Source organism: Leucoraja erinacea, chromosome 39 (genome assembly GCF_028641065.1).
Source record: "Leucoraja erinacea ecotype New England chromosome 39, Leri_hhj_1, whole genome shotgun sequence".
In the NCBI taxonomy this organism is placed as follows: Eukaryota; Metazoa; Chordata; class Chondrichthyes; order Rajiformes; family Rajidae; genus Leucoraja; species Leucoraja erinaceus.
In genome coordinates, this window is record NC_073415.1 from 3198624 (window position 1) to 3210758 (window position 12135).

Below are 12135 nucleotides of genomic sequence, written 5' to 3' on the forward strand. Positions count from 1 at the left end.
TGAGCAGGAATAACTTTCGAGCCTCCAGCCAACACTCGCTCAAGCCAACGTTCCATCCCTCCCCAATCACAGTTTTCTGACTTGTTTCACTGTCCTCATTAATTTTACTGTTTGTATCCCTCGTCCACACCGGCCCCTCAGCCAACAATGAATCATTCTACATTTCCTTGATCATCGTGAGAGAATGGAGCGGCTGGGCTTGTACACTCTAGAGTTTAGAAGGGTTTGGACAGGCTAGAGGCAGGAAACATGGTCCCGATGTTGGGGGAGTCCAGAACCAGGGGCCACAGTTTAAGAATAAGGAGTAAGCCATTTAGAACGGAGACGATGAAACACTTTTTCTCACCGAGTTGTGAGTTTATGGAATTCTCTGCCTCAGTGGGCAGTGGAGGCCGGTTCTCTTGATACGTTCAAGAGAGAGCTAGATAGGGCTCTTAAAGATAGCGGAGTCAGGGGATATGGGGAGAAGGCAGGAACGGGGTACTGATTGGGGATGATTAGCCATGATCACATTGAATGTCGGTGCTGGCTCGAAGGGCCGAATGGCCTCTACTCCTGCAGCTATTGTCTATTGTCTGCTTTAATCTGTTGTTTTCATACCTTACCCATCGATATCTCTAGTTTCTCTCTCCCCTGACTCTCTGAAGAAGGGTCTCAACCCAAAACGTCACCCATTCCTTCACCCCAGAGATGCTGCCTGTCCCGTTGAATTACTCCAGCATTTTGCGTCTATCCAACACAGAGGGAGCTGGCTGTAGCATCTGAATAATAACCTCCTATGCCTCGATGTCAACTATTTGGATCAGACTGTTTCTTGGCAGGATGGCTGAACGGGGGTCATGGGATGCAATCTAAGCCTGACAAATGTAAAGATCATTGCAGCTAGATTACCCTCAGAGTTGAATTCAGGTGGTATTAATTTCTTCAGAACAAGTTCTTTGACATTATGCCCAAACAAAAAACTCACGTTACAATTTACTTGGCTAAGGCAGGCTTTGTGGGAGAAGTGTTTAGAGTGCTCAGAGCATCAATAGCTCAAAGCATCACGAGGTGAAAATAGTGAAACAGAGCAGCCAGAATTACACAAAGAGGTTAAGGGGAATGCAAGGTGCCGAGGAATAAAAAAGCATAGGAAAAGGAACGGCGCAGTGCAGCCATCATTCATGCAACCACATCCAAGTGTCAAGGCCTCCAGGAGGTGAGTGTGGCCAACTGGCATGAAAAGGAATGCTCACCGGAGTCCGGCAACCCCTCTGACCACCAGGTTATCACTTGTCAGAGTGCCTGTTTTATCGAAGCAGCAGAATTCCACTTTCCCGGCGAAGGGGATCCGGAAGGGTTCTGTACAGTACACATCTGAAAGAGAAGCAGCAGATAAAACACTTTCCCCAATGCCAATCTACAAAACCCAGTGTGAGGTGTCTGGTTAGGAAACACTCGGAAGGTTTTTGCTGGAACGCAGTTCTCCACACATTTCCTTATGAAGTCTGTAACGACTGTGGCGTATTCATTCAGGTCCATTGCCGAGTTCCTGAACATGGCCCAGTCGACAGACACCAAGCAGTCCTGGAGTTGTTTCCTCTGCGTCCCGTCCCCCCCCCCCCCCCCCCCCCTAGACCAGCTCTGTACAGTCCTCACCTCTGGGGGTGCTTTCTTCAGTTGCTGCCTGTATGCAGGAAGAAGCTAAATGGCTGATGGCAGTACTTTACACCAGGACCCAATCTTACAACCACGACCTGTCTAAATCCTTGGACTATCTTTAGGTATGTTACAAAACCTACCTGAATCGTCATTGGGAATCTGCCCACAGCCATGTCCGTGATTTTGGTGCTGTTTGGAGGGGGTGGGTTTAAAACGCGATTTTTACTAGGCTGTTCTAATCGCAGATGTTCAGCCTAGTAAATCATTAACGAAAAATCGCTGCAAGACCCGGTCGCAAAAGGTATTATTAGTTTTATAGGCCTCGATAATATAGTTATAATAGTTTTAAAATTACTCTCTCATTCCGCAACCTCTCGCAGCCCCAGGGTTTTATAAAGCAAACAATTAAAGGTATGTACCTTATTTTTACATTAAATGGGGCATATATATAACCCTGTATATCAAGTTATCTATAGCGAGTAGTTCAATTTGGGCTTTTTATATCCCGCAGTATTTTTCTCGGCATTTGAGGGCACTAATCCAGCGCGATGTGAACGTTCTAAACCAGCGCGTTCACATGAACCCACTAGAAAGCTGATTTAAATGGGCATTTATTTACAGCAATTGAACACTAAATTCCTTCCATTTGGCCTATAAATTAATGTAAATTAGATATAAAAATCATGTTATATTGTGAATTATTTGTGAATAATCTTTGGACACTTAGGCTATTTAAAAATGTTAATCTTTCCTTAAGAAATGGGCTTTTGACTATCCAAGATCACAGCTTTTTTGTAATGTCCATTGAAAATCAATAGGGAACAAGATGCTAATTTCCAAGTATGAAAATGGCCATACCTTTTTTAATACTTGAGATATGAAAGTGAATTTGGTGTCAAATTAAACTTATTGTTATGCTTTATCTGATGGGATAAATTGCAGACTTGATTTTTTACATTGAACATTGCTACTATCTTCAATCGGACATGGCCTTGCACCAAGCGTTATTCCTTCCATCATGAATCTGTGCATTGCGGATGGCTCGATTGCAATTGTGCGTTGCCTTTCCGCTAACTGTACCTCGGCACACACTAAACTAAACTGTTTAGATGAGAAGTTATCCACATTTCAGATGGTGACGCTGCATCCTTACGAGAGTGAAGAGGGGAAATTTTCCTTCATTTAAAGGGTGCTATTTATTCTCCATCAAAATGTACCATTAACCAGATTCATCATATCAAGGCAATAGAGAGCCAAATCACAGAGATATAGTTAGGATACAGGTGTGCCATGACCTATTTTAAGTGACACAAGATTCAGGGGCTGGGTGACCTCTTCCTGTTCTTTCATGCCTGGTTAATGCTTTACTCCCAGGTTTGACCTTTAGCCAATGCCAAGTTGGAAGAAAGAACAGCTTGTAGCCCTGTCCCACGGTGCAAATTCATTCCAAGAACTCTCCCGAGTTTGCCCTGATTCGAACTCGGAGATTTACGGTAATGGCCACTCGTCGGTACTCGGGGCTCTCGTGGACATTTTTCCACATGTTGAAAAATCTTCACGAGTCTTCCTGTGCTTACCTGCCGTTAGCGAGTCTTCCCGAGTACCTGCCGTTAGCTTTACAAGCCGCTAAGAGACGTCCCCGAGCTCCGACCTGCTACGTTCATTCTCCGTGCTTACCACAAGTTTGATTATTTTTTTTAAACTCGGGAGAGCTCTTGGAATGAACTCGCACCGTGGAACAGGGCTATTACTACACTGTTCCCGAGTGGGGAAGAGAGCAGTTAACGGAAGGCAGGAGGGGAAAAAAGAATGATGATCTTAAGTGCAAACAATGAAAGAGTGATGGGAGCAGATTGAATCATGGACCATCATTTACTCTTATGGTATCCTACACACCACAACCGTCAACCTGAAAAATCACTATTTATTCCACATTTTTTTGTCTGTTAACCAATCCTCTACCCATTTCTAATTTGGTAACCACTATTTAGTCCAGCAAAACTTAGTGCAGCACCACATTAAATATCCAACGCACCAAATCCATTAGTTCCTCTTAACTGCCGTGCAAGTTATATCTGTGGTAGACACAAAATGCTGGAGTAACTCAGCGGGACAGGCAGCATCTCCGTCTTAAATGACCTCCCCTTTATTCTAAGAGGAGATTTTTGTATGTTTTTCCATTTTAATTTTTCCTACCTGCCTTCAACTGACCTGCAGTTTCTTTCACATAACTGTACATACTTCTGAATTTGCCTTCATGAAAACTCACTAACTTATTTAATTCTCTTACCCTTTCAATTCTTTATTCCCCTACCTATTTTAAATCAGCCCTCATCCTCAGATTTGTTCATCTGTTTCGCCACCTTACAAATCGTTCAGCTTAATACTATCCCTAATCTCTTTAGTTGGAGTGATTTTGAACAAGTAATTATGAATTTCTCAACAGAAATTAGATTGTTTAAAAATGAAATATATCAAATTGATTTCCAATATTTATTTACTGGCATACGTCTTAATCTAATTTAATCACCAATCTTGGCCAACTTGCTCATACGTTTTTGATTATCTTTCAAGACTTCGGTTTCAGCCCAAATTGTGCCACAGTCAAACAAGATAACTCCAACTCAATGACCAACTTTCCCAAGGATATCCCTTCCTACTGAAGTAGGGCATGCCCAATAACCCCGAATGAATTTCTGGAACAGTGATTTGTTGCATAGAGCACTGTTCATGGCTATTAATTATATGGACTTACATAATGCATGCAAATGTTTGCCAAGATAAAGCATACAGTGGAAATAATTGATTCACTTAAGAAATTGGAAAGGGGCAGAAAAAACATGGACTAGTGATGAACAAGGTTAATAGACACAAAATGCTGGAGTAACTCAGCGGGACAAGCAGGAGCTCTAGAGAGGGAATGGGTGATGTTTCGGGGTCGAGACCCTTATTCAGACTGACCGTCTTGACCCGAAACGCCACCCTTGCCTTCTGTCCAGAGAAGTCTGTCCCGCTGAGTTACTCCAGCATTCTGTGTCTATCTTCGGTTTAAACCAGCATCTGCAGTTCCTTCCTACACAAGAACAAGATTAATGTTGCCCCACAAGGATCAGCAGCAGTTATCTACCTAAGCAGCAGGACAGAGGCCGAACAACAATATTGTGAATGACAGTGGTAGGTAACATGTTGTGGAGTGTAGAAACAAGGAACTGTAGATGCGGGTTTACACTAAAGGACACAGTGCTGGAGTAACATGGATAGGTGACGTTACACGATTACAACAACTTATTCCCTCCCATCTCTATTCCAGTTCTCCTACCATCCACATTTGGGGTAGTCTTTACAGGCCTTTATCTAGCACTAAACGCTATTACCTTTTCAGGTATCAGTGCAATGGGTCGGCTTGATAGTAAGCATGTATAGGCTTTCCGCCTACTGCTGACTGAGGAATTCTCTGCCTCTGGAGGCAGGTTCTCTGGATGCTTTCAAGAGAGAGCTTGATAGGGCTCTTAAATATAGCGGAGTCAGGGGATATGGGGAGAAGGCAGGAACGGGGTACTGATTTGGGATGATCAGCCATGATCATAATGAATGACGGCACTGGCTCGAAGGGCCTACTCCCGCATCTATTGCCTGTTGCTTAGTAGGCAACAAAAAGCTTTTCATTGTACCTCGGTACAAGGGACAATAAACTAAATTAAACACTAAACAAAAAGCACCAGAGGTCAGGATCCAATTTTAGCCATGATGAAAGAATATCTAATCTATTTGGCCTATTCTTGCCTCGGACCAATTCTGAAGACCCACTACAAAAACCAAACATTAGTTTACCAACTCCAACTCAAATAAAGCTCTGTGAAGAATAGATGGCTGCATGTATCTAGATGATGAATCTTGTAGAACATGCAGTAGCCTATCCCAATGCCCCCTCACACAAAAATAGTATTTAACAGATCTTAAAATTGCAGTAGAAAATCATTCAAATCGATTGTGTTGAAGTAAGATTTTTTTTTAAAGCCAAAATAATGAATTTCGGCTCAAACAGACTCCTGCCCAAACAAGGAATTCTGTTTACTACAGCATAACTTATAAAAACATCAAAAGAAACATCAAGCGGGCAGACTCATTTATAGTTTATCACTAAGTAACAATTAACTGTTAAATAACACAGGTGTATTATTTAACTGCAAGGCAAGGAACTCTAACCCTTTTGAAGAATTATATTTCACTGTTACTGCACATAAACCCAATCTTAACTAAATACAGACTCCACATGTGTACATCAGAGAGGTTGCTCATCTGATAGTCAAGACCTTGTGTCAAGTTTGAACTCAAGATTTATATCCACATGAAAAATATTAGTGAATAACAAGCAAGCATATACTCCCTATAATGTCTTAATCAAGGCCAGGGAACACTAACAATAGCTCCAGTTTGTGGACCAGCACTAATTTTCCTACTTCTCACTGTTGTCTCTCCTTTCTTGAACATTTATTAATTTGCTCTTATTAACATTCACAAGAGCACATGGCTGAGGACCTGCAAAGTAAGTACATTCCATGATGTAGCAATTCAGTCTTCTCATGCACCATTCAATCGTCTTGCTGCACTAGTATCCAACAATTTGCCTTAGTTGCACTTTATGTGCCCTTCATTCATATCTTATTTAATTGCGGTCAGGTAATTGATTACATACCAACAAAACAACCCATAACTCACTTATGATAGGAGACACAGTGACTTTCCATATTTTTAGTCTGATTCAATATGCCGAGCCAAATTTCAGACTTGGCTTGGTTCTAAACATCCCAAATGTTTTGCATTGCCAGAATCAATATTACTCGTATCCAATCAACAATATTAAGTAAAATACTACAAGGATGACAAGTCATTTAAAAATTAATTTTCCTACCAATAACCATTTACAAAGGTCTGGAGAAATGTCTACCGATTTTCCCAGCATCTGCAGTTCTTTCCTAAACGTTTACAAAGGTCTTCTTTGTTTCATGGCGCAAGTGAGGAAGATTCTATATTTAGCTATTAAGTGTCACACTGACAATCTTGCTGTCTGCATTCAATTTACAGGAATTCCCTTGTTCCAAGGGAAAAGCTCTGAAATGTCATGATTTAGATAGAAGTTGGATCTATTTGTCCTAGTGTGGCTGTGCCAGTAATCATCCCTACATCTCCCACCCTTCTACACTTCACCTCGATTTCTCCAAACTAGCTGAGAATATCTATCAGATTTCGTGATCCAACATTCACTGCACTGGATTAAAAATAAATTGTGGAAACAAAGAACTGCGCATGCTGGTTTATTTATACCAATGATAGAGACAAAGTGCTGGAGCAACTCAGCTCAGGCAGAATCTCTGGGGAAAAATGATGTTTCAGGTCAGGACCCTTCTTCAAACGAGTCCGAAGTATCCCGACCTGAATTGTCACCCATCCTTTTTCTCCAGAAACACTGCCTGACTTGATTTACTCCAGCACTTTGTGTCTATCTTTGTTAATATCTTGACTCATTTACTCAAATTTAAAAAATCACATTTAATTATAATCAATAAGCGTAAACAATTTACTTGTCTGAAGAAGGGTTTCAGCCCGAAACGTTGCCTTTTTCCTTCGCTCCATAGATGCTGCTGCACCCGCTGAGTTTCTCCAGCTTTGTGTACTAACAACTTACTTCTGGTTTTTCGCTAAAATGTTACCCCACAATATTCTAGGCGATTCAACTAATTAGATAACTTGAACTTTAAGTTCTAGCCCAAGAAAAATACTAATCTGTCAGCCAGCCACTACTCCCCATTAGCTGTATAGAAAGGAACTGCAGATGCTTGTATACACTGAAGATGGACAAGGTGCTTAAGAAAATCAGTGGGACAGGCAGCATCACTCTAGAAAAAGGATGGGTGACATTTCGGGTCCGAAACCTTCTTCAGTCTTCTGGTCTGAAGAGTTCCATACTTCCGACCGGAAGTCTGAAGAAGGGTTCTGATCCGAAACATCCTCCATCCTTTTTCTCCACAGATGCTGCCTTGACCTACTGAGTTACTCCAGCACTTTGTGTCTCTTTACTTGGCATTATGTTCGTACTCTATTATCTGCATTTTCCTGCTGTCAGGTGCACTTCAGGACCTTGACCAAGTGGCTATGATTTAGCTTGTATCTCAATGGTGATGGTTGGTTACATTCCCACTGAGAAGGCTGCAGATTCAACTGCCAGTCAACAATTGTCAATTCCTGCTCCTGGCTATATTTTCAATTAATGACAACCTTCTTCCAACAAAAGCCCACTTTTCTCCCATTTAATAACTACCCTTGCAACTTCACCCTTCAATAATGACATCGTTTGAGCCCTGATTGTGCCGTTCAGCTTCACAAAGTACTTACGGAGTTTAGCTAAGGCAATAAGTGAAGTGTTGACAGCCAGTGATAACTCAATTGGGAGCTCAGGTGGAACAACAGATGTTAGGATTAGCGTACACTCCAAAAACAGCTTGTAACGGTTCCTGTTTGGGTCCTTTGTGCCTGTAAGCAAAAGAAGAAAAGGTCTTGACCATCAACAACTACAGTAAACTTAGCTCTTTGAAATGGCTAAAAGGTTGTCAATGGCTCCCAATATCTGGATCTCAGACCATGATTGAGATACCGCTCTAAAGATTCTTCAGGTAACACTAGTAAAGGTAATGGTGGATATTGCTGAAGGATAAAAATATGATGGACACACTAATGAACCCGATGAGAGGATGAACAAAATATTACCTTCTTTCCTCCCATCAGGTTCATTGGATGAGGATTAGTTGCTTTGGACCAAATGTACTTTCAAGCTTACAAACATCTATATTTGAAACTGATTCTACAATGCACATTCATATCACACAGAAGGGCTGCTTTTTTTATTTTTCAACCAAGAAATTACTCTTCAGCATAACTGCTGTCAATAGCCGAGGGAGAGGATGTTCTAACTCAAAGTGCATTAGCATGTGTTGAAACTGCACAATGCAGTAATTAGTGTACTATAACAGTACACTTGGAGCCAATTAATACAAAAAAAAATCCAGTCGGATAGATAGCCTGTAATGAGCGCACGGCTTGCAAAATTCATGGAGATATGGGGAGTGGTAACAAAACTAAAACTGTTTTATATAGACTTGCGTTAAAACTTTTCACTAACAATTATAACTACACCAGTCAGAGCTATACAGCATGGAATGTGTAGGAAGGAAGGTCTGAAGAATGGTCTCGACATCCATTCCTCTCCGGAGATATTGCCTGTTACTCCAGCATTTTGTGTCTATCTTCTATACAGCAAGGAAGCAGGTCATTTGCCTCACCTTGTCCATGCCGACCAAGTTGGCATATTGGGTTAGTCCCATTTACCAGCATTTGGCCCACAGCCCTCCAAATCCTTCCTATCTCTATAATCGGCCCAAATGCTTTTGAAAGTCGTCAAAAGTTAACGATAGATTAGGATTTAAGTGAGTTCTTATCCATTTGAGCAAAAAAAAGGAGAAAAGTAATTGTAATTAAAATGCACGCGAAGGTATATTAGTAAATTACACTCGTGAATAGCCACTGAATGGAACACATTCCCAGTAAACTAATGGCTCGATAATATCTCCACTTATCACTAAGATCTCAAGGGAATGGTCACTTGAAAACAAATAATTTATATTCAAAAGGAACTATTCTTTGAAGCACAACTGCCAGATCGCACATTTTGATACGAACTGGTGTAGCAGCAAAAGGTTTTTTTTAAAGAACTTAGCCTTACTGAATACAAATATGTGTCCAGATTTTTTTGATTTGAGAGATAAGCAAGTAATAAGCATTCTCAATTTTAACTTGTGTTGTGAGTATACATTTACATTTGAATCAACATGATTTTGTAGGACTAGTTCCAAGTCAAAAAAAGGGCTCACAATATTTTTTCCTTATGGTAAAATGTTTTTTTCCATGCAACTATTCGCTACAATTCTTTTCCTCTCCAAAGGACTCTCAGGTGTAGTACATTTTCACAGTCCATTCTGACCCTCCCCTTCAATGGGTCTCACTGTATGGACCATTCATTCTCAATTACTATTGTCCTAATACATAGAAAATAAATGGCACCAAAGTAACTCAGCGACTAGGCAGCATCTCTGGAGAAGATGGATAGGCGATGTTTTTGGTTGGGACCCTGCTTCAGACCGATATGGGGGCGGGGGTAAAGAAAGCTAGAATGGTAGAGGGGCAGGACAAACATTGGCAGGTGAGGGAGGGTTTGATAAGCAGATAGTTGGACAGAGGCCGGAGATGAAATAAGGTGCATGACAAAAGGATTGAAGATTTGCAAATTTTGAAGTGAAAGAATAGAAATGAAGCGGAAGGGAAGAATAGGTGTGGGTCCAAGAGAGGGGGGTTATTTGAGGAGAAATTTGGAGAATTCAATGTTCACACCATAGGAAACTTCTCCCCCTTTTTCCATCAATCCTTATCCCAAATAGGAAAGCTACGCTTCCTAGTCCCACACAAAAGAAGGACAAGCCATATCAAATATAGAAACTTAAACTCGATCAGGTTATCTTCCTCAAGGCATGAGTGTTAAAACAAAGCACCACTTGGGAATCTGTTAAACTTACCTTCTACCCAAACGTATACCGCTGCAGCAATAGCAAAGATGAGAAGGAAAAGTATGAAGATAAATGTCTCCAGATTATTGGCAGTAACCCGTTTGACTCCAAATAGGACTGTTCGCAGCAGTTTGCCCTTGTAGTGTCAAAGAAAAACAAATTTAAATTCAAATTTAATTTCTTGCACTTCCTTTCAGTTTGCAATGGTAATATAACTGCATCCTATTTTCTGTTTTGTTCTTGGCCATTATAAAATAATTATGCAATTATAGATACTGGCATTCTACCAATCCCACACAGAGAAAAGAACAAGCAAAAAAAGAGAATTAGAAAAGTCTACATACTTAAAAAAGATTCAGGACAAGGCAAAAACAAAATGCCATTCAGGCTTTGACACTCCTATCTACATAATGTCTTACATAGAAAACATAGAAAATAGATGCAGGAGGAGGCCAATCGGCCCTTCAAGCCATCACCGCCATTCATTGTGATCATGGCTAATCGTCCCCAATCAATAACCCATGCCTGCCTTCTCCCCATACCCCTCGATTCCACTAGCCCCTAGAGCTCTATCTAACTCTCTCTCAAATCCATCCAGTGACTTGGCCTCCACTGCCCTCTGTGGCAGGGAATTCCATAAATTCACTACTCTCTAGGTAAAAAAGTTTTTCACCTCAGTCTTAAATGGCTTCCCCTTTATTCTAAGATTGTGGACCCTGGTTCTGGACTCGCCCAACATTGGGAACATTTTTCCTGCACCTAGCCTGTCCAGTCCTTTTATAATTTTGTATGTTTTCTACATTAACAAGATAGAAACATAGAAACATAGATAATAGGTGCAGGAGTAGGCCATTCGGCCCTTCGAGCCTGCACCGCCATTCAATATGATCATGGCTGATCATCCACAATTAGTAATCCGTGCCTGCCTTCTCCCCATATCCCTTGATTCCACTAGCCCCTAGAGTTCTATCTAACTCTCTTTTAAATTCATCCAGTGAAATAGAAACATAGAAACATAGAAATTAGGTGCAGGAGTAGGCCATTCCCCAAGATTTCCCAAGTGCAGGTTGGGACTGGGGTGGGAAGGCAAGGGACCGTCTGTCTTAGTCCATGTGTGTTAATTCTAGTACGCAATTGCAATGTATTACCTGTCGCCCACTTTCAGTTCAAATGGCTAACTTGATCAGACAGCTTCCACCAGTCTCACCAATAGTGCACGTCAAGTCCTCACACTTTGGGCAGGGGGAAGGGAAAGGAGAAAGGCCCACCAGATCTCTCACTCCTTACCATAAAAGATTTGTATTCTCAAATACCAGCAAACTCTAATGTCCTTCCATAGAATTTAAACCCTACCTTAAAAATAGGCCATGTGCCAGGCAGATTTGTATTTGAGTCTTGATTGGGAATAATCCAAGACTCCTGATCATAATTCTCAGGGGTGTGGTCACATTAAACCAGGGTTAAATATTTCAACATCATTGAAATGGAGGTTTGACTCATTAATTGCTTATCATGATCCTGAATAATAACATGCAGCTTATCTCGACACTGATGGTGTTGAAACAGATTTCAATCTACTCACTTGAGACGTGTTAAAGCCAGTCCTCAGTACATAGGCAGCACACCCATTATCCACAGCTGAGGAAGTAATTATAACAAGAGAGCAACACTAGTATATAGCCAAAAATAAAATGCCATTTGCCAAGAGAGCATAAGCTAGTTTAAATATTGAAAGAGTCAGAGAGAAACAAAAAGTGTGACAAAATGCCACATACAATGTTATGGCTCTTCAGGTACATTAAGTTGTCAGGTCGTGGATAAATTTACATCTCCGAATAAAGATTTGAAAATTTCTCTTTTAAGGGTCTTTTTCTCCTAT

General features: G+C 41.0%; 1 protein-coding gene across 1 annotated transcript in view; it reads right to left on the reverse strand.

Moving 5' to 3' along the window:
- atp13a1 (ATPase 13A1) overlaps positions 1 to 12135 on the reverse strand; it is a 61121-nt gene that overhangs the window by 23883 nt on the left and 25103 nt on the right. The window contains exons 9-12 of the mRNA XM_055664087.1: positions 11839 to 11894; positions 10266 to 10392; positions 8035 to 8172; positions 1236 to 1356 (exon numbers count right to left, since the gene is read on the reverse strand). Coding sequence (XP_055520062.1) covers positions 1236 to 1356; positions 8035 to 8172; positions 10266 to 10392; positions 11839 to 11894 — 442 coding nt within the window. The remainder of the gene's footprint in view (positions 1 to 1235; positions 1357 to 8034; positions 8173 to 10265; positions 10393 to 11838; positions 11895 to 12135) is intronic.